At 37.0% G+C, this 27,165-nt stretch overlaps 1 protein-coding gene across 1 annotated transcript in view; it reads right to left on the reverse strand.

The window, feature by feature from the left end:
* Window positions 1-26,379, reverse strand: part of FucTB (alpha-(1,3)-fucosyltransferase 10) — a 99,384-nt gene extending 73,005 nt beyond the window's left edge. The window contains exons 1-2 of the mRNA XM_090390086.1: window positions 26,189-26,379; window positions 7,468-7,507 (exon numbers count right to left, since the gene is read on the reverse strand). Coding sequence (XP_090246212.1) covers window positions 7,468-7,507; window positions 26,189-26,293 — 145 coding nt within the window. The 5' untranslated portion in view covers window positions 26,294-26,379. The remainder of the gene's footprint in view (window positions 1-7,467; window positions 7,508-26,188) is intronic.
* Window positions 26,380-27,165: the final 786 nt, after the last annotated feature.

Consider the following 27,165-nt stretch of genomic DNA (forward strand, 5'->3'; position numbering starts at 1 on the left):
TAAGATGGAAGACTGTCAAGTATTCATGTTCTGGCTGGGTTACTTGTCCAGATTGGTCTGAAGGTCACCAGCAGTGTCCACTCTATGAGTTATGGGCTTAGTGGCACTTTTTTGGTGATGATATCTGACATATATTGTGGTGGTTCGCTTTTGTTTCTGTGAAGCTGGATTTATTCTAATTCCGAGGGGAAGAGAGGAAGGGACCTTGTATTCTTAGAAATAGGGTTATTATCCATGCTGGGGGGGGGAGAACTGCCACTGCCTATATTTCTCTTAATTATAATTGTAGCTTTTTTGAATATGGAGAGCTTCATTTATTTCCTTTTGTAGAAACTGTTTATACTAGAAACTTTCAGATGGACTATGTTACTTTGGGATATTTTGCCTCTTCTTGTCTGGAAGATGTGTTCACTATCTGTAATTTAAGAAGCATTATCTGCCTAATGCAGAATTCCCTACACTCACAGCTGAGTTGGTAGATGATATATCTCTTTCTCTTTTTATTTCCTTGGGGGGGGGGGGGGGCAGAGTAATTGCTTCAGGTTTCTGTTATCAGTGAAGAAGACCACTATGTTATGGTGCTTGGCAATTCTATATCAATAGAATAGTATTCATCCCATATCTTGCTGTTAAAATATTTTGTGTGTGTGTGTGGGGGGGGTTGGCAATTCTATATTAAAAGAATTGCCAAATACTATAACATAGCAACACCATCAACAGAGCTGCCAAATGCCTTAACATGTAGGTTTTCTTCACTCTCATCAGGAACTAAAAACAACTACACTGACTCCCTCCTCAACTGCGTTAAGTTCTACATTGGGCAGACACGGGGCCATTCAAATGAGCAGGGACTGCATGATCAACATGCAGGTGACAAAATTTACTTTTGTATTAATAACTTTTGGCAAAAAAGGGGCACACTTTCAAGTTTACACATGGGCATAACCCTATGAATAGACATGGGCAGACATATTTGTAAATTATAGACAAGGAAAGAAGGGGAGCCTCCGTAGCCAGGTGGGCAGGAGCAGTAGTGCGTAGCACACGCTTCTTGATTAGACCGGGGTTCGAGCCCATGACCACCAAATACGGAGGATGCGGAAAGGTCAGAGAATGACCACAGCGTATCCCCGGAGCAATATGGCCTTAGTTGCTAATGCTCCTAAAAACCAAACAACAACAACAAGGAAAGATGAACATGTCTAACATGCAAGAAGAGGCAACATACCCCAAGATGACATAGCACACTATACTATATTCAGACAACCAAAGTTTCAACACCAAGAATTTCAAAGTTCTCAGTGTAACCCATCTTAATAAAAAAAAAAAAGAGAGATTTTATCAATGCCTTCTACATTCAAACAATTATAACAGTACAGTTAATGCATATAAGCAGAGTTACAATGCAGTTGTAATTCTGCTTGCAGATACATGTAGTTCACTTGCATATCACTTAATCACTTATTTGCATACTCTTATTCACTATTACAATATGCAATGTTAATTTTATGTACATGCAGCCCACTAGTGAACTGCATGTGTTACCAAAATGTATACATTTGGTTTCCATCGGGGCTTTTCTTCATTTTTTCAATCAGCCCTCTGTAACCAATCTAGCCTACTCAGCAGGTTAGAATGGTTACATCGGCTGCTGAAGAGACTGTCAAATATGTTATCCAAACATCATAGAAGATACCTAGCTTTTAACATTGCATTCAACAAAATTTGGGTACCTTAGACTCACTTGATATTATGTTTGGTACTTCATTTACAATTAGCTGTGCAAATGAATCACACTTCCTGACCTTTATACAACAGCATATGTGAGGAAATACTACACCCCCACAAAATATTTTAACAGCAAGATACAGGATGAGTACTATTCTCCTTCCTTTTGCCCTTGTACAAAAGTCGAGAACAGTAATTCACATTCTCAACTTTTGTACAAGTTGGGAACGTGATATATGGGCAAAAAGGGGAGAAACAGTACTCTTCCATACCTTGCTGTTAAAATGAAAATATATTTGTTATAAATATTAATATAATATTAAACAAGGATGAAATATGTCTGACTTTCACATGGTTTACATGTGAAAGTCAGGCATGTTTCATTCTTGTTCCCCTTCAATTGGGTGGGGGGGGGAGTCATGTACTGTTCAGAAATATTTGAACAACACTGCAATTCCACCTATTTGGTCTTTTAAAGAGATAGTCGCCTCGCAGAAATATATAAAAAGTCAGATATACAATATCATGATATAATGAAAATTTTAATAGGACAATAGAAATAAGTCTTATTTTAAAAACATTTTATTTTAAACTATAAATTGCTTTTCATTAATTATAAAAATCTTAAAACTAAACAGATAATATAAAACATACATATATATATATATATATATATTTTTTTTTTTTTTTTTTTGAAATATTCGGATAACAGTTTCCTGGACGATTTTGTTTTTTGTTGAATCATTCCTTTTCTAAAATAGTTTCAAAATCATTTAATAATTGTAAAATTTTATTATTACCTAAATCATGAGATAAATTTTTAAATTCTAAAACATTAAGTATTTAAACTTTCTTCAACATCCGATTCATCATTTTTATTCATATTTGCGCACGAATCATCATTTTTGTCAATGTTTCTAACAGAATCAAAGTTCTTCCCAGTTTTTCACTGTCATTTTCACATTGACTGAATCTTCTTCAAATTCCATACTGATTTTTACATTTATCTGCTGTCCAAGTTCAACAATTTCCTTTTGTACTCTATAAATTCTAACATCAACCTCCATGTTGGTATCACAGTTAATTCCACATTTATCAAAATATTTTTGTATAATATTTTCACTAACACTATTGCAGATCAATTTTATATATTCGACAACATCTGCTAGTGAACTTTTTTAAATATTAATTATTGAATATTGAATAGTAATTTTTCAACATTTTATGCTGTGTCCAAATTTGTTACTAATGTACTTAAAATATATCAGCAGTAGAACAATTTAAATGATACCTTGGTCCAGTGGTTGACAAACACAATGCATTAGTAGGAAGAAAAAATAAATTGACACTATTTATATTTAAATTTTTGTGATGACATGGATCATTATTTTATACTAGTAAGATTTCCCTATTTTCTTTTTACATTTTTTTTTTGAAAATTATGACATCATCCAGAAAAAATAGCACTTGTCATCCATACTTTTTTTTATCAGTGTACCAATTAACATTCATGGATGCCCTATTCATATTTTAAAACATCTTGGTCTCAGTGCAGTATTAATTACCAATGGTTTTTCTTTTTTGTCCTGAAAATTTACTTGCTAAAGCAGGATAAAAGAGGCCAGTTCAATCTACATTAAATATGTATTTGGGTTCATACTAGTGCATTTAAAGATAGAAAAAAGGTGAAATCCACTGTTCCACATCATTTTCATTCACAGATCCACTTTCACCACAGTCTTCAGAGCAATGTTATTTCTGTTACAAAATTTATGAACCATCCATTGCTAGCAGAAAATGTGTCTATTTTAATGCTTTTCTTATAGTATTGGACTGCTCACTGGAATTCTAGCACAAGCACCATCAACCCAGGGAAGTGTTAACTCATTAATTTCTTGATATGGTTGATATGTTTCTCATTGAATATTTTTATTTGTATTCTGAATCAACTTTCTTTAATATTATTTTTCTTGTAAATTTTTTTAATTTGTGTTGTACCACACTTATACTTTTCTGACAACCATCTTTGTGATAAACCCTTTGCTGTATCTTCTATAACTTTCACTCACATTTCTAAATTTAAAATTTTAATCTTGCTCTTTTCTGCCATCATGTTTATATTCAAAGATGAAATAAATCAGAAATGAATGAATGAAATACCCATTTGGTAGCAATATTTATACAGTTACTTCAGAAACTCCAGATCCATAGAAATCTGTGAAAAAGAATTACAGATTCTTAGAATCTGTAGAATACACCAGCCACCAAACAGTATTAAAATTAACTTATAGAAGTTTCAATGCAAAACTGATTATAAACTGACCTTAATTTACTTTAATGATGAAATCTGGAAAGAATTTCTTTGAAAATAATTCATCTTGTAGGTGAGTTACTTAAAAAAAAAAATAGCTGTTGCTATTTTTAATATTAAATCCTAAACAAATTAAAAGCTTGTACTTAGGGTTAGAAAGATAAGAATTAATACTAATATATTGGTACACAGGGTGTCTCAAAAATATTGGTACAAACGTTTAGGGGAGGTAGGTAACATCTAAAGGAATGTGAATCGCATAGGAACCCATAACCGGAAACGTCACCGTAAGTCGGTAGACGGCGCTGTTCATCAGTTCGCGAGAGGGAAAATTTCTGGTTTACTCATTCAAGCAGTAGTCGCCACATGAAGAGCATGCATCGATATACGAACCGTGAGCTGGCAGACATGCACCTAGTGTATGGATTAGCAGAGGGCAATGGACGAGCCACTCAACGAATTTATGGAGAATGCTTCCCAGACAGACATGTACCGGACCACCGTTTGTTTGTGCGTGTGCATCAAAATTTGTGTGATTATGGATCATTTAGAGGTAACAGGAGTAGTGCGGGCAGACCACGTTCGACGCGAACTCCCGCCATGAAAGAAAGTGTGTTGAATACCGTCCAGAATAATCCTACTACCAGCACACGTGCCGTTGCCTTTGCCTTAGAAGTGTCTCGTTGCAGTGTACAGCGTGTCTGGCACGATGATTCCTTACACCCCGTTCATCACCAAAGGGTTCAGTTACTGCACCCCCAAGATCATCCTGCACGTGTGGCTTTTGTGCAGTGGTTTCTCAAAGAAAGTGTTCAAGACTTGAATTTTCCAGCCTATGTTTTGTTCACAGATGAGGCTTATTTCACTCGGGAAGGCTTATTCAATCAGCACAATGCTCATGTGTGGGCTCACGACAACCCACACGGTGTGTACGCCCCCATGCGGCACAACATCGCTTCGCAATAAATGTGTGGGCAAGTATGGTCGGTGACTGCTTAGTCGGCCCATACCTGTTACCATCCCGCATGAACTCTGCTAAATATCGGATCTTTCTTGAACAAGTTCTACCACGGTTACTTGACGATGTTCCAGCAAATGTAAGAGGTAACATTTGGTTTCAACATGACGGGGCGCTTGCCCATTATGGAGGGTGTGTTCGTGACCATTTGAACAGGCGTTTTGGGCGTCGATGGATTGGCCGTGGTGGACCCGTTGCCTGGCCCCCATGCTCACCTGATTTATCGAGCCTTGATTTCTTTCTGTGGGGAGGGATCCCCTCAAATCTATCGTGTATGAATCACCTGTGGAAACGGAAATGGATCTCGTGGCGAGACTCATCTGTGCTGCTGCTACTGTCAAAGAAACTCCAGGTGTGTTCGACTGTGTTGGGTCGGTGTCATGCATGCATCGCGTCTCATGGTGGAACCTTCGAGCATCTGTTGTAACATTATGAAATGCATCCATCTCATACTCTGTTGTTAATATTATTTCAAATAAATGTTTGCCACTAATTACTGTTGTGTGTCATTTCTGCTTCTTGTGCCCCTGCTACTACTTTCCCGTGACATTTCCGGTTATGGGTTCCTATGCAATTCATATACCTTTACATGTTACCTACCTCCCCTAAACATTTGTACCAATATTTTTGAGACACCCTGTATATTTTTACACAAATATATATTAATGCCTTTTAAAACCCAAAAATTTGTTCATCTTCTTAAAACTAGTTTATGTTTCTGTCTGATGAAGGACATTAGTAGATACTTTTCATCAGTGAAATTTCTTGAAAAGTCAACTCTTTCTAATACCAAATGAGCTTTCACATTGAGGCAAGGAATGATCAGTTACATAATCAGAGCCGTCCACATACACATATAGCATCAATAAGAGTGATGTCAAGTCATCACCATGTATGCAAATTTTGATTTCATGATCCGTCATGTTCCATTATAGTACGTAAGAAAGTACTATAATATACTTCCTACTTTCTTTACAGTTTAGTGTGCTATATAATAAAATGTCACAAATGTAAATTTTCAAAAGATTAAAAAACAATTGGATTGGATTAGATAGTAGGCAGTAGTTCTTAATGGAGATTTCACTGTAATACATCACTACATGCGATATGAAAGGTGACGATAAAATGAGGGTGGATCAACTTATACAGCAAATATATGAGTAAGCACAGATGTGCTTAATCAATCTTCTGTAGGGTCACTGTTTCCTCTCACCTTAAAAGAAAATACCAAGTACATTTCTCGTTAGGCATGATTCAACAATCAAAAAAGGATAAAGAAGTTCACCAAAAAATTCACGAGTGCTTCAATCAGCTGTTTTCATTTTATTTCTGGAGGGAATCAGTATCTGTATGTATGCATCAGTGGATGGAATAACTGTAAAATAATTTGTCCCTTCTGTAAGTAAAGTTTGAAAAACATGTTGAATGATGTGTTTTTATTCAAATTACACTTTTAAAAATGAAGCGTGTATTTTATGAAAATCTTCCCTCTTTTGTTGTGATTCAAAAAAAAGTTAGGAACCAATGATTTAGGGTCATCAATGATACTACCCAAAGAGATTCATCAAAATTTTAATACCTAAAACATTGACATTTTTTGCTTTAATCAAGATTCTGAACAAGTCATTTTCTTTATTGGAGGGGGGGGTACAGTACTGCCATTTTTTTTATTGGTTAGTACAGTAATGCCTACAGTACTGTACTAAGAAAGTTTCTGCTTACTGATGATGACACATTATCAGTAAGCAAAAGTTCAGATAACTGGAATCATATTGAAACATTTTTTATTAGTTATTATTAGCCATATGGTGCAAGGAAGCCTGAGGCTTAAGCTGCACCAGCCAAAAAAAAAAAAATTCTGAATTACGCAGAGAGAGAGAGAGAGGTAGAAGGGAATCACCATGAAAGAGAAGAATGATGAGCTCAGGACCCTTGGTGTGCCAAACCCATACTCACCAGATGTGAGCCCCTGGGGTAGTTGTTTCATCACAAAGATTATTTCTTCAAATGGTTTTCAAAATTCTAAGAGAAATATGCTTAATATAAAAAGATATGATCACTTTTATAAGTAAATAGCACAAGAATACATTTACTATAATTATTGTAAAATACAAACTAAAATCATCATTGGCAAATGTGGTAATGGAATAAAATGAAAGCCTTTCTATAATATTGTGTTTCTTAATTTAAAATATCTTGGAAAAAAATGCTGTACTGGTAACTGAACTGTTTGAAATAAATCTGATTCAAGTAAAAATTTTCATAGGAAACTGCCAAATTTTCATTATAAAAAACATAACTAGAAAACGTAATCAACCAAACTTGACAATGTTGATACAGTACACAGAGAATTATACTTAGTACAATTTCTAGATAAATTAGGTAAAGAAGATAAAACAATGTGATATACCTTTTGCATCTGGATGAAAATTAGTATGAGTTTCTTCTTCCTACAATTAAAAAAAAAAAAAAAATTAAGTGTTAAACTTTAACAGTGTTAAAAATAACAAATAAGAATATACCAAAGCAGTATAACAGTAATAATCTTTTCAACAAAGAAAATGAGTCATACTAAAAAGTTACACTACTTTCTAAACAATAAAAAAAGAAGAAAATAAATGTAGTGTTGTGGTACTAAATGACACCAAATTATTTAACCTTTAAAAATGATTCAAAAGTAATTTTTTTTTATCAAGTTTTTTCACAAGTCTTCAATATAAAATTTTTCCACTATTACAAATTTGAGAATACTCTTAATGCAGTAGTTCTCAAACTTTAGTGACAAAGGCACCTCTTTTAGCTTGAAAAATTTTGATAACCACCACAGTTAACAACATTCTTTCTGAGCTCTCAAGTTTTTCATTACGAATCCCCCAGGAACCTGCAGATCTTCTATTCCTTTCAGGCATTAGCAAAGGCACATGATGCAAGAAAGCAAGCTTATATAGCTCCAGACAAAAAAAAAACTCTTCTCATTTCACCCATCCACTTGCTCCAAATGTTTGTCTAGTTCTACCTTGAATCTATTAAGGCTATCAACTTCTACAACAACAGACGGAAGTGTGTTCCAGCAATCAACCACTCACTGGCTAAAGGCAAACTTCCATACATCTATCCTACAACTGTTTTTCCTCAATTTGAATTTATGTCCACTCAGGTGATTATTCTGAGCAAGAGAAATAATCCCATCAGCATTGAGCATACTCTAACCATTCAAGGCTTTATACACCTCAATCAGATCACCTTGCAGGTGCTCAGTCTCCCAGACACTGTAATTTGCAAAACTTAAGCCTTTCTTCATAAGAGCAACCCTTTGTTTTACTCACTAATCTTGTTGCCCTTCTCTGTTCTAGTTCCAGCAGCTCTACATCCTTCTTAAAATGATGCCTCCACACCTGTATACAGTATTCAAGTTGTGGCCTGACCATTGCCTTATGTCGCCCTTTGATCCTCCTTTGTGAATTGGAGGGAATAAGCACTTCCTTATCGCAGCTAGAAAAATTCCTGTATATCACTGACAAGACACCATGAGCTACTCTTGCAAACCATCTGCACTGCTCAGAAAACTTCATATCTGCTGCACAATTACTCCCAGGTCCTTTTCATTCTCTACCACTGTCAGTGTAGTACCACATAGTTGATACGTTACTCCTTCCCATACGCAGTAGTTTACATTTGTCAGTGTTAAACTTCGGTTGCCACCTCTCAGCCCATCTGATCAACTTTTCTAGATCCTCTTGCAGCACCGTACTGTCATTAACAACCCTGCCGACCTTCATATCATCTGCAAACTTAGACATTAAGACTGATATACCATCCTCAACATCATTAATAAATACAGAAAACAACAATTGATCCAACAGTGAAACCTGGAGGACTCCACTAATAACATTCGTCCACGAAGAGCAGTGTCCATTGATAGAGAAGAAAAATGAATGGGATGCATATAAATTATCAAGCAACTCAGAAGCCTATGGCACATATAAAACGGAGGTTAGGCAGGCGAAGGCAGATTACGAGAAATCTTTAGCAAAAGATGCTAAGAAAAACAGCAAGGATTTCTTTACTTATAAACGCTAAAAGGAAGGGGATGAATCTGATTGGTCCACTTGATACCGATGGATCAACTGTTGATGATCCTGCCCAGATAGCAAACAAACTGAATGAGTATTTTGCATCTACATTCACACACGAGGAGTTATTAAGGTTTGGAAATGGCAGAAGGTTATCAAATTGTAGCAGATTACTTAATGATTTTGTAATAACTGAGAGCAAAGTGGAGGAGAAATTGTTGAAGTTAAACATAAGAAAAGCACCTGGGGTGGATGGGATCTATCCAGTTATATTAAAGGAGGTGGCAAAGCAACTAAGCAAACCGTTGGCCATAATTATGAGAGCATCCTTGGACTCAGAGGAGGTTCCCACGGACTGGAGATGTGCAAATGTATCCCCAATTCACAAAGGGGGATCGAAGGGTGATACAAGTAATTACAGACCAGTTAGTTTAACTTCTGTTCCGGGTAAAATAATGGAATCACTGGTTAAAGATGCATTGCAGTATCATCTAGACAAGATTGCAGCAATAATTCAGACACAGCATGGGTTTGTTAAGGGAAAGTCTTGTCTGACAAATTTGACAGGATATTATGATGTGGTTACAAAGGAACTGGATGCAAAAAATTATTTTGATATCATCTATTTGGATTTCAGGAAAGCTTTTGACACTGTTGCGCATGAAAGACTACTGTACAAATTGGAGCAGAATGGTATTAAGGGTAAGTTGCTACAATGCATAAAAGGATGGCTAAGTGGGAGAAGACAGAGGGTGGTAATCAATGGGTGCTACTCTTCGTGGACTAATGTTATTAGTAGAGTCCCACAGGGTTCGGTGTTGGATCCACTGTTGTTTTGTATATTTTTCAATGATATTGATGAAGGTATATCAGGCTTAATGTCGAAGTTTGCAGATGATACAAAGGTTGGTAGGGTTCTTAATGACAGTAATGGCAGTGTGCTACTGCAACAGGATCTAGATAATTTGGGCAGATGGGCTAAGAAGTGGCAACTGAAGTTTAACCTTGACAAATGCAAAGTACTGCATATGGGTAGAAGTAACTCCAGAGAAACGTACCAACTGTGTGGTACTACACTTAAGGTGGTAGAAAATAAAAAAGACCTGGGAGTAATTGTGCAGGCAGATATGAAGTTTTCTGAGCAATGCAGACAGGCTGCCAGGGCAGGTCATGGGGTTTTGTCAATGATATATAGGAATTTTGCTAGCAGAGAAAAGGAGGTGATTATCCCTCTGTATAAGGCAATGGTCAGGCCACGCCTAGAGTACTGCGTACAGATCTGGAGGCCTCATTTTAGGAAGGATGTAGATTTACTTGAGCATGTACAGAGAAGGGCAACAAGATTGGTGAGGGGAATGAAGGGATCCTCTTACCAAGAGAGGCTTAAGTTCTGCAAATTGCAGTGGCTGGAGACTAGGCACCTGCGCGGTGATCTGATTGAGCTATAATGAAGCCCTGAATGGGTTGAGCATGCTGAATTCTGATGGGATCCTGCCACTTGTTCAGATTACGAACCTAAGGGGGCATAAATTCAAATTAAGAAAAGACAGATGTAGAATAGATGTGCGGACATTTGCCTTTAGCCATCAGGTGGTTAATTGCTGGAACAAACTTCCATCTGTCATTGTGGAAGTTGATAGATTGAATAAATTTAAGGAGGAACTGGACAGGTATTTGGAGGGAATGGTGTGATGATTTTTTTTTTTTTTGGCTGATCCTACACAAGCTCATACACATGCTTTCTTGCATCACATGCCACTACTACTATTACCACTCTTTGTCTTCTCCCACTCAACCGTCCCTTTATCTATAGTAGCAATTTGCCTTCAATGTCACATTGCTACAATTTGTACAGCAGTCTTCCATGTGCAACAGCATCAAAAGCCTTTCTAAGATGTTCCTTTGTGACCACATCATAGTATCCCATCAAATTTCTCTTAACTTCCCCTTAACAAACCCATGCTGTGTTCAAGCTATAACTGAAGTCTTGTCTAGATGATCCTGCAGTGCTTCTTTAACCAGTGCCTCTATTAATTTCCTTGGAACAGAAATTAAACTAACATGTCTGTAATTACTTGTGTCGCCCTTTGCTCCTCCTTTGTGAACTGGGGTCACATTTGCAAACCTCCACTCTATGAGTATCTCCTCCTGAGTCCAAAGAAGCTCTCATAATTATGGCTAAGGGTTTGCTTACTTCCTTTGCTGCCTCCTTTAATATAACTGGATAGATCCCATCCACCCAAGATGCCTTTCTTATGTTTATCTTCAACAATTTCTCCTCCACTCTGCTCTCAGTTATTACAAAATCATTTAGCTCACTGCCAGAGTTTAATTCACCTCTGGCATTCCCCTCCCTGAATAACTCATGTGTGAATGTAGATGCAAAACACTCATTAATTTGTTAGCTACCGGAGCAGGATCATCAACAGTCGAACCATCACTAATGAAGATATTCTGTCATTAGCCTGGAAGTGGTTGTTGATTAATCATCTTCTCAGGAAATTTTATTGTTCGATAAGCCCACCATCCATCAATTTAAAGCAGAACAACAACAAATACGAATAAAGAAGAAAATTGTATATGGCAATTTTTAGAATAAATTTTTCTTGAATATTTGTGAAATAATTTTTTTTCATGTAATCTGTGATTTTTTGTGTACTTTTTCTAGAAAGTTTGCTTTTTATGTAATTAGCATTAGTAGAGGCATTTGATGCAAGAAAGCAAGCTTATGCAGCATCAGCCAAAAAAAAAATAAAGTAAAATAAATAAATAAAAAATAACCACTTCCACTTCACCCCTCTGTTCGTTCGAAATACTTGTCCAGCTGAGCCTTAAACTTATTTAGGCTCTCAACTTCCACGACAAGGGATGGAGGTCTGTTCCACCTACCAACCACTCGCTGGCTAAAGGCAAATTTCCGCACATCTATCCTACATCTGTCTTTCCTCAATTTGAATTTATGCCCTCTCACGTGATTATTCTGAGCAAGAGGAAGAATCCCATCAGCATTGAGCATGCTCAAACCATTCAAGGCTTTGTACACCTCTATCAGATCACCTCGCTGGTGCCTAGTCTCCAGACACTGTAATTCGCAAAACTTAAAGCCTTTCTTCTTAAGAGCACCCCTTTGTTCCATTCACTAATCTTGTTGCCCTTCTCTGTACTCGTTCCAGCAGCTCTACATCCTTCTTGAAATGAGACCTCCAGACCTGAATACAGTACTCTAGGTGTGGCCTGACCATTGCCTTATACAAGGGAATAATCACCTCCTTATCCCTGCTAGAAAAATTCCTATATATCATTGACAATACACCATGAGCTACTCTTGCAGACCGTCTGCACTGCTCAGAGAACTTCATATCTGCCTGCACAAGCACCCCCAGGTCCCTTTTCATTCTCTACCACTGTCAGTGTAGTACCACAGAGTTGATACGTTGCTCTGGGGTTGCTGTTTCCCATATGTAGTACTTTACATTTGTCAATGTTAAACTTCATTTGCCACCTCTCAGCCCATCTGCTCAACCTTTCCAGATCCTGTTGCAGCAGCATAGAGTCAGTAGTGTCCTTAACAACTCTGCCAACCTTTATATCGTCTGCAAACTTGGACATTAAGCTTGATATACCATCAGCAATATCATTTATAAATACAGAAAACAATAAAGGACCCAAAACTGAACCCTGAGAGACTCGACTAATAATATTAGTCCACGATGAGTAGTGTCCATTGATTACCACTCTCTGTCTTCTCCCCCTCAACCACCCCCTTTATCCATAGCAGCAATTTGCCTCCAATGCCACATTGCTTCAATTTGTGCAGCAGTCTTCCATGTGAAACAGTATCAAAAGCCTTTCTAAGATACAAGTATATAATATCAAAGTTATTCCCTGCATCCAGTTCTTTTGTGACTGCATCATAGTATCCAATCAAATTGGTCAGGCAAGACTTCCCCTTAACAAAACCATGCTGTGTCCGAGCTATAACTGAAGTCTTGTCTAGATGATCCTGCAGTGCTTCTTTAACCAGTGCCTCCATTAATTTTCCGGGAACAGAAGTTAAACTCACAGGTCTATAATTACTTGTGTCAGCCTTTGATCCTCCTTTATGAATTGGGATCACATTTGCACATCTCAAGATTCTCTAGCTTACTGCCAGAGTTGAATACACCTCTGGCATTCCCCTCGCTGAATAACTCCTCATGTGTGAATGTCGATGCAAAATATTCATTTAGTTTGTGAGCTACCTGAGCAGGATCATCAACAGTTGACCCATCGATATCAAGTGGACCAATCTGATTCATCCCCTTCCTTCTAGAGTTTACATAAGTATAGAACTCTTTGCTGTTTTTCTTCGCATCCCTTGCCAAGGATCTCTCATAATCTGCCTTCGCCTGCCTAACCTCCTTTGTAACTTGGTTACAGATCAACCTGTATCTATCATAGGCTTCTGTGTCACGTGTTAATTTGTATGTATCCCATGCATTTTTCTTCTCTGCCATATGCCTCATTAGTTCATCTGACATCCATTTAGGCCTAAACCTTGAACAATATATCTTAGTTGGTGTGTAAAGCCTAGTAGCTTCCAAGATAAGTTCTTTGAATGCTTCTCATTTTGAATTTCCTGTTGGTAACATCATCAGTTGATCCCACTGTATAGAATTTAAATACTGTCTCAGTCCATCGTAGTCGCCTTTAAGAAAGCAATACCCCTTCCCTTTACCCCTAATGGTAGTTACCTCTTTGAGTAACTCCCACTTCAGAACACTGTGATCACAGCCACCTAGTGGTTCATTTATCTGCAGATTCTTAATGCATGAAGAATCACTACTGATAATCAAATCAAGAGTATTACTCCCTCTAGTTGCCTCACAAACATGCTGATGTAGAAAACAATTATCCAATAAATCCACAAAAGCCTTGCTAGTGTGTGATTGACCAGCCCCCAAATTCCAGTCAATATCTGGGAAATTATAATTCCCCATTATAAGACTCTCTGATTTACTGGCCCACTCTATTTCCCTGTACAGTTTCTTATTATACTCATCAGAGTCATTAGGCCTATAGCACACTCCTACTCTCAATTTTGATCTCCCAATGCTTATGTCACACCAAACTGACTCGACACTGCACTGTCCAGCGTTGTCGTCTGGCTTCACTTCCTTGGATTTTATGTGTTTCTTAACTAATAGCATAACCCCTCCTCCCTTCCTATCCTGTCTATCCTTTCTGTAGACATTGTACTCCCTAAATTCCAGTTCTGCATTCCTTATATCTGTGTGACGCCACATCTCTGAAATCCCAACAATATCTGCCTTTGATGTTTTGAGCAATACCTCAAATTCATCAAATTTATTTACTAAACTCCTAGCATTGGTGTACACGCAAGTATACATGCACCTGCTCTTCCTCTTAGCCACCCTAACACAACCCATGTGTTTGCTTGTACCCCCATGATTCCCAGCAGTCTCTGAAATATCCTGCATCTTATTTTCCAGGCTGCTGCTCATTCCAATAGAAGCAGTGCAAGAATCAGTTTCTCCTCTGCCAATGGCTACGGTTAATCTATTAGTCCTTGTATCCCCCCAATCTAGCAGTTTTCCGACACACCTAACACTGCCTCGATAGCATCAGCAAACATTCTTGCACCCTTTCTATTTAAGTGTATCCCATCCCTGTAGAAGCAGTCTCTCCTGTTAACAAGTACAGAACAGGCTGAGAAAAATTCTACCTCTTGAGCCCTGCACAATCTTTCCAGGGCCGAATTGATCGACAGGGCTCTCATCATATACTCCCTCCTATCGTGTCTGGGCAGAATTGCAGACACTTTCAAATTCAACCCTAATTCACGGCTTTTTCTCATCAGTGACCTGTACTTGTTAAGTAATTCCGCCGGTCTCCTACTCTTAATATCATTAGTGCCAACGTGTATAACTATATCACCTTTTGTGCCCTTAAAAGATGATATCAGCTCTACAACGTCATCAACCTTTACCCCTGGCAGACATACCCTGGTCCTGTTCCACCTATCCTTTTTACAAAGCATGTTTCCCTGACAATAGAGTCACCAACAACTACTAGTTCCTTTGGGACCAGCGCATTCTGCCTTGGGGGTTGCCGCTGTGTTGCGCGATGACCAAGTGCAAGCTCTTTCATTGGTGTGGGCAGCTGAGAGCTTGATGGGCCCCTCACTTGTAATCCTTCGAGGGCATCCACCCTGTCCTTCAAGCTCTCATATAGGCCCATAACAACGTTGAGTTGTCGCCTGATTTCCTTACACTCCTTGCATCGCGCACATACAAAGACATCCCCCATGGCAGTATCATATCCCATACCTGACTGCTCCGCAAACATCAAGCAAATAGTCCATCTTAAAAGGCTGTGATTCAGAGGACAACTGCCCCCCCCTCAGTTCTCCCCTGAGTCACAGCATTCCCATTAGCTTGAGCCTTTTGCTTTGCTGCTCTGGTTTGAGTCATGATTTCGATTTACTTTCAATAAAATTTCAATTTCAGTACAAAATTAAATCCTAAACTTGTATCCCAACACAGTTATAATGCTATATTTATGTTTCAGTAACGAGTGTTATCTACAAAATCTACGAGTGTTATCTACGAAATCCCTTTATATAACTTCCGTATCAAGTTATGTATTAATTATTTATTTTTACTAATTATTTATGTTACATAACCTAAGTGGTTATATGTATAGTTAAAAGTACAATTTAATTGCCAATGAAGTTCGACAAGATTAATAGATTTTACTGATTAATTTTCGCATAACAATGGCAGCTATTTACGAACGTAAACACGTGGATTTGATACCCTTTCCGATACTAAGTAATACCTACAAAATCTCTATCTAAGTTACTTTAAACTTAAGTACCGTAAATAGGAATATAAAGCTACTCTAGAAAATAAGTTAATATGTCAATTTAAACTAATAAAGCAGAAAATAAATCAGAAGCGGCAGAAAGGCACGTCGAGGTTGAGGTAATATTTGTTTTTATATTGTGGAATGCTTTGTGATAGTTTTTATGTTATTTGTGATATAGGAAATATTTATTTCGTGTTATTTTTTTATTCACAATATTAAAATTTTATCACGAAAAAAATATATCCATTATATTTCCCTAGTCGTAAAAAAAAAGTCGAATAAAAAAGTTGCACGTATGCTGAGTGCGCGCAGTAGATGGTTTATGTGAAATGTCCTTCGTGTTTCTTTTAGGCATTTTAATTTGCATATATCAATTACGAAATAAAAAAGCTTTTTTATTGTAAATATTTTATTGATCATTCGCACATTTCCATAATTTCTGGAAGACAAGATACAATGGATTTATGATAATTGAAGTAAGAGATGTATACTTGCTACTGCAACGTATCTAAATATCTCTGTAAAATAGCACCGATTGACATACCGATCTTTTAGTTGAAGCGACATACACAGCTGTTAGGGGCACCTAACAATGGAATGTAACGAAAAAAGAAATTGTTGACAAATATTTGTATTGTTGAAATCATACTTACTGCAGTAGTAACTTCAGGAAGCATGATTGTGACATCATACTATTCAAAAATTCTAAAAAGTTAGAACTCCAGACACAGTTATATCCAGTTATCATCGTAAGGGAGGCATGACGACCAGGTTTTTTTTTTTTTTTTTAGATTGACCTAGGAAAATTTTACACATTCACTTATATGCATAGTTAAGGGGGTAATAAGCCACATCTGTCCTTCCCCTAAATTCGCCCGACTCGAGATATCATACCGGTCACGAAAAATGCGTCATGCACTATAATCACAGTACTAGTAGTGCGAGCGTGGGAAGCGCCTCTAGTGGAAGCCGCGGATGACGTCACTTCCACTTCCATGACCGATCAAATTTACGCGGTAGAAAGTCGGGAAAAACTGCGAGCCCATTGTTAAAATATTCACAGCTCACCACTGGCTATAGTGGGCTCGCGAGAGCCCATTGTTATTTTTTTTTTGAAAATTTGCGAGCCCATTGTTGAAACAATTATTTATTTTACGAATGAAATCCTGAATTTAATTATTGAGTATCCAGAGCTGGAATTACGGTGGGGCAAGCAGGGTCCCATCCCCAGCATTTTAATGGCACAATTGACCAGTTATGTATTTTAAAATTGCTTCATTTTTGAGTTAATTACAGTCGGACTTCTGTTTAACGAACTTCTTCATAGCGAATTTTTTTGAATTCCCTTGGTTTCTAAAGAAACATTTCAAATAATTTCCGTAGAACGATGGAAATTAGAAATTTGGCCTTTAGGCAATTAGAAAGCGTGAATTAAGGGTGAAAGGGATTACCGTTCCACGTTACTGGTGTCTGTAAAACCTATGGAGCCACATTCTGAGAATGTCGCACTAGTTAATATGCTTTCCACATCTAGTCAGAGGATTAAGAATATTCCCGACATGGATAATAGCCTCTGGTCAACCTGTGTTATGGTTTCCCCTTTACTCGGACAAGAAGTCATATGTTTTTCTGAGAAGTGAGTGATCCATAAATTTCTCCTGTCTATGTTTACATGGTCACAGTAGCTGAATATCTGAGTGATTCTGATATTTTGCACATTTGGAAACTGCATCGAGGCTTTCATTTCTGTGAAGAAAATGTTCCAAAATATAATGGCATACAGGCAATAATTAAAATAAAACAAAACAAAACTGTATGCATTATATCACCAATCTCCAAAAAACCAGTGCGAATTAAGGATTATTGCTAAAGTACTTGATGTGGAAACTACAGTATAAAGATGGGTGGTGTGTTCAGGCCACGATGGGCAGTTTATAGCTTGTGGACAGATATTTGAAAAAACAAAAGGAAATATTTATTTTTTAATGCTAAAATAATGACAGATAAGTATACAATTATTTCACAAACACCACATACTGACAGTAATCACAGTTTAATTATATCAAAATCACAAATTAAAATTTGCAAAAAATCATACAAATTATAATCGAACGTTAAAGTATTATAATAATCTTAATATACTTAAATAATCTTAATAATAATACTTAAAGCAACTTAAAGTGGTTTTCAACCTTTTTTTAATAACGGCACCCTTAAGTAATTTATTTTATTTTGAGGCACCCCTACTCAATTTTTATGCCTGTTAGATCCGATTCTCTCTCTGTATATATATATAATATTAAAAAATATATATGTTATATGATATTTATTACAATAATATAATTATAAAAATTACATTTCATAATACAAATTATATATATACAGTTTATAATTTTATTCTTTATATAGAGGTACTAAGTAAACATCAATTATAGTTCACCACAAAATTAAAAAGATAGTGTCACCTTTTTATAATGAAATAAACATATAAATTAAAAAATAATAATAAGTTTAAGTAACTTAAACCCAAATTATGTGGCACCCCTGGAATGTTGTTGCGGGACCCTAAGGTGCCACAGCACCCCGGTTGAAAACCACTGACTTAAAGGCTAAACTCCATTATTTGGGTAACACTTATCTCCATGCAGTGTGCGTTGTCGTATAACGGATTGATTGTACGGTTAAATTTTGTGATTTGGTGAAGGCGTTTTCTTTCTGATTTATTTGTGTCGCCGAGGGGAGGGGGTTCTTGATTGAGGTAAGGTGTTTTCCCCCCATCCAGCTGTTTTAAAATCGGTAAACGAGTTCGTTTTTTTTTTTTTTTTTTTTTTGGTAGTTGTTGGCGCATCGGCTTCTGTGGCCATAATGCACCTCACAAGGTTTTTGCAGTACTTTGATCCAAGCCCGAGGCGGGAATCGAACCCGCGACCTTTGGGTTGCCAGGTAGGCACTTTACCCACCCGGCTAGCCCGGTCGGCTGAACTAGTTCGTGATTTAAAAACATCGTCAAGTGGGGGGGAAACACACTAGGCTTATCAACATAGGAGGACAGTCATGGGGGGAAAGCAGTGAGTGGCCCCTGTCAATCACTAATCTGGAGTTTTACCGACTTAAATAATCTTATTATGATAATAACAAGAAATGGAACATTTTTACCGGGATTCGTTCGGGCCATGATGGGCAGCCTGTAGCTTGCGGATGACAATTGAGGGTTGGCGGGATTATCTCGCTTTGTGCAAACATTTTGAATCAGAAAGTTAAATATTCTGGATTATTAAACCGACTTTGCAATCTGGAATTTCTTAACGATTTAGCACTAATGATCGACATCCTGCAGGAGCTCTCTTACCTTTCAGAAGATTTACAAAGTCGCAGCATCACTATAGTAAAAGCAGATAAATTAATTATTCTAACTATCAGTGCTATCACTAATTTGAAAAATTCTGAAGGAAATTATGAAGCTAAAATTGAGAACATGTTGAAGTTGAAAGAATTTGAAGGAATCAAAAGTAAGAACATCTTTAAAAAATTACCTCGTGACACGTTATTAAGGACCTTTGGGTTGCCTGCCTGGCAACCCAAAGGTCGTGGGTCCAAATCCTGCTTCAGGCTTGAATCAGAGTAGCGCAAAAACCTTGGGAGGTGCATTATGGCCACAGAAGCCGATGCGCCAACAACTAACAAAAAAAAAAAAAAAAAAAAAAAGAACTATTGACAATGAGGAATTGAAAGAAATTTTAAACATATGCTACCTGGAATCGTGGACTATGAAAGAACTTTCATCTCCATGGCAAGACGGTGAAAAACGAATAAGAAATTTAGTTTTCTGATAAAATATGAAATAAAAATTAATGATTTTAGAGATTTTGTCGAAGACAGTTTATCTTTAAAATCAAGTGAAATTCCCTCTTCAATTAAGAAAGCCAGAAATATCTTTTAAAACCATTGCAATTAGCAGTGCTGAAGCTGAGCGAGCTTTTAGCATAATGAATAATATTGTGACAATTGAACACATTGCAGATTATGAACACCATATATCTAAATGGAAAACCATTGCTTCAATTTAATCCCGATCATTACATCAAATCATCACTCAGCTATTGAGCAAAGCAGAAGGTCGACAACAAATATTAATAAAGAAATATATTTTATATGGCAATTTTTAGAATAAATTTTTCTTGAATATTTGTATAATAATTTTTTTTCATGTAATCTGTGACTTTTGTGTACCTTTACTAGAAGAGTTTGCTTTTTATATAATAGTTATTTTTATATTGTAATGTTTTGTGATATGGGAAAAATTTCGGGTTATTTTTTATTCGCAATATTAAAATTTTTAACATGAAAAAAATGTATCCATTATATTTCCTTAGTTGTTAAAAAGGAGAGACTAATAAAAAATTGGCACGTGTGCTGAACAAACGCGGTATATGGCTTTATGTGAATCCTTCACGTTTCTTTTAGGTATTTTGATTTGTATACGTGATTAAGAAATAAGAGCTTTTGTTCTGTAAATATTTTATTGAACATACCCAAATTTTCATAATTTCTGGAAGACAAGGTACAATGGATTTATGATAACTAAAGTAAGAGATGTATACTCGAGATTGCAACGTATCTAAATGTCTAGAAAACAGCTTCAATTGAAATACCGATCTTGTAGTTGAAATGACATACGCAGCTGTTCAGGGTACCTGACAATCGAATGTTATGAAAATGCGAGATGAAAAAATAAACTGTTGACAAATATTTGTATTGTTGCAATCATACTTGCTTCAGGAAGTATGATTGTGACGTCTCGCATTTTCGTAACGTTCGATTGTCTTAGATACTATCGTACCAGGTATTATCGTAAAGGGGGGCACGATGACCAGGCTGACTCGAGATATCATAGCGGTCACGAAAAATGCGTCACATGCTCTAATCACACTACTAGTGACTGCTCGGCGCAGACTAGTAGTGTGAATGTGGGAAGCGCCTCTGGCGGAAGGTTGCCATGGATGACATCACTTCCGTGACTGGTGCCTCCGTAGCCAGGTGGGAAGGAGCAGCAGTGTGTAGCACACGTTTCTTGATTAGACCGGGGTTCGAGCCGGTCACCACCAAATACGGAGGATGCGGAAAGGTCAAGGGAATGACCACCGCATATTCCTGGAGCAATATGGCCTTAGTTGCTAATGCTCCTAAAAACCAAATAACAAACTAACAAACTTCCATGATGTCATCCGCGGCAGGAATCCCCAAGAATGTTTCACATCAAAAAGTCGGCAAAACTGCAAGTCCACTGTAAAAATATTCACAGCTCACCACTGATGGGATCTATCCAATTATATTAAGAGAGGCAGCAAAGGGGCTAAGAGGCGCCTCCATAGCCAGATGGGAAGGAGCAGCAGTGCGTAGCACACGCTTCTTGATTAGACCGGGGTTCGAGCCCGTCACCACCAAATACGGAAGATGTGGAAAGGTCAGGGAATGATCACTGCATATCCCAGAGCAATATGGCCTTAGTTGCTAATGCTCCTAAAAAAAAACCAAAACAACAAAAAAAGGGGGGGAGGGGCTAAGCAAACCTTTAGCGATAATTATGAGAGCATCTCTAGATTCAGAGGAAGTCCCTGTGGACTGCAGATTTCAGAATGGATCCCCAATTCACAAAGGGGAATCAAAGAATAACATGAATAATTACAGACCTGTTAGCTTAACATTGCTCCAATGGAAATAATGGTTATTTGTTATTTGGTTTTTAGGAGCATTAGCAACTAAGGCCATATTGCTTCGGGATATGCGGTGGTCATTTCCTGACCTTTCCGCATCCTCCGTATTTGGTGGTGACGGGCTCGAACCCCGGTCTAATCAAGAAGCGTGTGCTACGCACTGCTGCTCCTTCCCACCTGGCTACGGAGGCGGCCTGGAAATAATGGAGTCACTGATTAAAGAGGTAATGCAGGCCCATCTGGACATGAATGTAATTATATTGCAGTCACAGCACGATTTTGTTAAGAATTTTGTTAAGAATTACGTTTGTTAATAGAACGGTCTTGTATAACCAATCTGATGGGTTATTATGATGCGGTGACCAAGGAACTAGATGCAAAAAATAATTCTGATATCATATAATTGTGTTTCGGGAAAGCTTCTGATACTGTTGCATATAATAGAGTGCTATACAAACTGGAGCAGCATGGCAATAAGAGCAACATCACCACAATGGATAAAGGAATGGTTGAGTGGGAGAAGACAGAGTTGTTATTAATGGACACTGCTCTTCATCGACTAATGTTATTGGTAGAGCTCCTTCACATTTGGTGCTGGGCTCAATGTTGTTTTCTGTAATTATTAATGATACTGATAAAGGTATATCAGGCTTAATGTCTAATGAAGATGATACAAAGTTTAGCAGGGTGGTTAATAACAGTCATAAGGGTGAGCTAGTACAAGATCTAGAAAAAGAAGGGCTGGTACCAAACTCAGGATAGTGGAAAATAAAAAAACCTGGGGGGGGGGAAACTGTTCAGTCAGATATGAAGTTCTCTGAGTGGTGCAGAAATAATGTCCTATAAATCCAGGACAGCACATGAGGCTTTGTCAATGACATGCATGAATTTTGCTAGCAGGAATAAGGTAATGGTCAGGCCCCATCTTGAGAACTGCATACAAGTCTGGAGGCCTCATATTAGAAAGGATGCAGAACTGCTGTAGTGGGTGTAGAAAAGGGCAACAAGATTGGTGAGAGTAACCAAAGGGTGCTCTTACCATGAAAGGTTTCAGTTCTGCAAATTGCAGCATCTGGAGACTAGGTGCCTTTGAGGCAATCCAATTGAAGTGTTTAAGGCTTTGAATGGATTGAGCAAACTCAATGCTGAGAGATATTCTTCCTCTTGTTCAGACTATTCATATGAGACGGCATAAATTCAAACTGAGGAAGGATGGTTGCAGAACAGATGTGCGGAAATTTACCTTTAGTCAGCTGGTGATTGATTGCTGGAACGAACTTCCATATGGATAGGTGAAAATGGAAGGTTTTTTTTTTTTTTTTTTTTGGTTGAAAGTGTATAAGCTTGCTTTCTTGCATCATTTGCCATTACTAATACTAATTATATTATTCTAGCTATATATCCAAAAGTTGATCTCCTTTTGAATTTTAAAATATGGCAACCCTAACCAGTAGAACACTGCTCCACTTGAATTAGAAATAATTTATTGAACAACAGTTGCCACTGCTTTACTTGCCAACTAATATTTTTTGATTAATATTTAAAACATTTTAAATGTTTAAAAAAGTACCTTTAAATAATTTAAAACTTAAAAATTTATACTTTTAAACAAGTGGAAAAAGTCCTTTACTAAATTATTTATAATTCATGCAGAGCAGTATTCCACCTTTCATTCTTAGTTTATCATGGTACCTAAGAGTGGATGACTGCCCTTCAACTCCTATATTCGTAATTGTAGTAGTGGCAAATTATGCAAGAAAACAAGCTTATATAGCAACAGCAAAAAAAAAAAAAACCCAGCATGTGTACTCTGTATGCATGAAAGATTTTTTTTTTTTTTTTTTATATGTGAAAACATCCTTGACTTGGACGAGATTAAAGGGTTGGGGGTATTAGGGATAAATTTCTGGACTGCATAATTTCACATCATTTTCATATCATAATCAATCACAAACAGCTCCAAATGTATTTTTTTAGAAATTGTGGTTCAAATTCTTTATAGAAGTTACAGTGATGTTCGATGTTCTTGTAAATGATTTCATGCTCGACTACTGTTGAAACTTTTGGAGAGTGTACAACAAGCAATTGAGCTGAAATATGATTTTGTTTCTTTTTGGATAATGCAATCGAAGACAGTTGTTGCAGTATACTCTGTCTAGCTGGTTCAAAAATCAATTGAAAATCTTTAGATAATTCATTTGAACCCAAATTTTCTGGATTGAATTCTTCAGTAAGTTCTTGAATGTAATTTCGTGATGTTGACGGTCCATTTTTTTGATGAGAAGTTGATGTAGGTTAATGATGATCAAAATATTGAGAAGCAGATTTTATTAAGCATTGCATTTTTTTTTCGTCTTCTTATGTTTTTGAACTCATTCATTTGTCGACATGGGAGGCCTCTTCAGTGGCTTTGAAGCTTTTATTCTTGCATAATATTACTACCCGCTTTAGTTAGTGTCTGAATTAGCATTATTTAGGAAGTTGGGTTGGGTTGGGTTGGGTTGGGGTCGGATTTTTATTGGCACATTATATTTAGGAAGTGATGCCATTTACATCTCTTAGTAATGTTTTATTCTCACACCCACTACTTATCTCTACTGAATAAACGTTAGTGACTGAGTTAGCATTGTTAGCACCATTTAGGAATTGACGTCATTTGTGTCATTTCTATAAGAAAACTTCGTTACCAATTGGTTTTGCTCGGTCCGAAAATGTAGTAGGTGCCACCAAAGATGTTTTCACATAAAAACACACACACACACCGCCCATCCTCACCCTCCAAGAACTCATCTAGTTCATTCTTGAATTTATTGAAACCATCCACTTCTGCAACAACAGATGGAAGCCTATTTCTACAATCAACCACTTGCTGGCTGAAGGCAAACTTCCACACATCTATCCTGCAACCATTCTTCCTCAACTTAAATTTATGACCCTCATGTGTGTAGTCTCAGCAAGAGGAAGGATGCCATTCACATTCGGCTTACTCAATCCATTCAAGGCCTTAAGACACCTCTATCGCAGGTATTTTAAGGCCTTGAATGGATTGAGTGCACCCATTCCAGCAGATCTACATCTTTCCTAAAGTAAGGCTTCCAGACTTGTATATAATACTTCAGATGCAGCCTACTTCTAGCCTTGTACAAAGGGATAATCACCTTCTTATCCCTACTAGCAAAGTGTCAGTATATCATTGGCAAACCTCTATAGGTTGAAACCGTAACCAGCTCCCTTAATATCCATCAGTAACAACTGTCACTTGACTAAAGGGCTACAGCATTTATACAGTAATCATTAGAAAATTTTTCCTGAAACATGTAACGGAACCCAGTAACATGTAATGGAACTTCAGAATTAACAGGGTTGATCAGTGCAGAATAACTGCAACGGTCTTGCAATTAGTATTCAAATCCATTTAAAAAAATAAATAATAATAAATAAAACTATCTAAAGTATTTAAGATCATTACAGGAACAACAACAATATAAAATAACTATAAACTTAAAATAAAACTTTTCAAAACATTAAAAACAATTCTTTCAATATACGGTATAGAAGAATGTGTGTTAATCTAGTGACAATCCGATCTCAAATGCCATCATAAGTAAAGAGAAGATGCTTCTTGAACAAAGCCGTACATTTTTTCTTCAAGCCTAAAACTTAATTAAAGAGACTAGGCACCTGCGAGTTGATTTGATTGAAATGTATAAGTTCTTGAATGGATTGAGCAGGCTCAATGCTGATGGGATTCTTCCTCTTGCTCAGATTACAAACCTGAGAGGATATCGATTCAAACTTCATCCCCAGAGGCTCATATCTGGTGAGTGTGGGTTTGGCACACGCAGGGTCCTGAGCTGGATATCATCATTCTTCTCTTTCTTGGTGATTCCCTTCTTTTTCTGACTTGTTCTCTCTCTCTCTCAGGGGTAACTCAAATTTTTTTTTTTGGCTGGTGCAGCAAAAGCCTCAGGCTTCCTTCCACCATATGGCTAATAATAATAATAATAATAATAAGACAGTTGTAGAATAGATATGAAGAAGTTTGCCATTAGCCAGTGGGTAGCTGATTGCTGGAACAAACTTCTACCTGTTGTTGTTGTGGAAGTTGATAGCTTATATAAATTCAAGGCAGAACTACACAAACATCTGAAATGAATGGATCAGTGAAATGGGAAGGGTTTTTTTTTTTTTTTTTTGGCTGATGCTGTATAAGCTTACTTTCTTGCGTTTATGTGCCTCTACTAATGCTAATGATAAAAAAGGCTGTTTGCATTAGGGCTGTGTCATATGGTCGGCTGCTTGTCACGCAGTACTTGGATGGAAATCCTCCCCACAGAAAAGCAAATTAAAGTAATTACATATTGCACTAGTTTCAAGAAACATTCTGTCATTTCATATTAATCAACTGTAAGACACCTATTAAAACACTTTCAAACAATCCAAAAACAACAAAAAGGACAATAATCCGACATACCGAAGTAGAGGTATTACTGGCAAAATAAAACATTAACAACGCACTACAGCTGATAAGCAATATTCGTATACGAAAGCCTCTTAAAAAGTATATAGCTACCGCCATACTACATGCCTTTCTGAAGCAGTAACTTCAAGAATTACATGAGAAACATATACAGTACAACGAATACAGAAAACCACAGAGTAGTAACATCAATCACTCTGTGCAGTAAACTTTTCAGTTTCACTTTCCCTCCGACAGGGGAAATTCATAAACTGATAATTAACAAGAACTTCACAAATGCAAATCCGAAAATGAGGCAAAAATGAAAAGCAGACGAAATCGTATATCGGGTGCGAGATAATTGTGATATTTTGTTCAAGAGCGCCACGCCTGTTATAAATTTAATTTACACTATACCCACACAAGTATGTCTTCCGAACAATTGGATATTTCTTCTTGGTCAACAATTTCCATATTATAGTTCAGTAATTCCAATAATTTCAGTAATACTCATCTCCCATCAGGGGCGTTTCTAGGTTAAGTGCCGTTCCCGGGTGTCAATCGCAATTTGGAGCCACCCTTTTTAAATTTTTCTTCATATGTGTATGCAAGTTTGAGGTTTTCAGGCGCCCCTTGAACGTTGACGCCCTGGTTAGACACTGAAGAAGAACGGGGTAGAGGTTGACGCTTCCCCATCCGCAGATTTGAGTTTTTCGTCCAGCAAAAATGGAAAATCGATCATAGAACACAAGGAAGTCATGAACATAATACACATGGGCATACAAGGTCGGACTTTATTATTATTATTATTATTATTATTATTATTATTATTATTATTATTATTATTATTAACACTATTTTTGAAGAGTCGAATCTGCAAAGAAATGTCTCACATAATTTAAGGAACCCAAAAGCAATTACTTTACCTCACGCTAGGATACTAAATAGATTTGGAGATAGGCACACAATGAATATAATAAACAACTTGTTGG

This window comes from Mastigoproctus giganteus, chromosome 2 (genome assembly GCF_048544385.1).
Source record: "Mastigoproctus giganteus isolate SK-2022 chromosome 2, ASM4854438v1, whole genome shotgun sequence".
Classification (NCBI taxonomy): Eukaryota; Metazoa; Arthropoda; class Arachnida; order Uropygi; family Thelyphonidae; genus Mastigoproctus; species Mastigoproctus giganteus.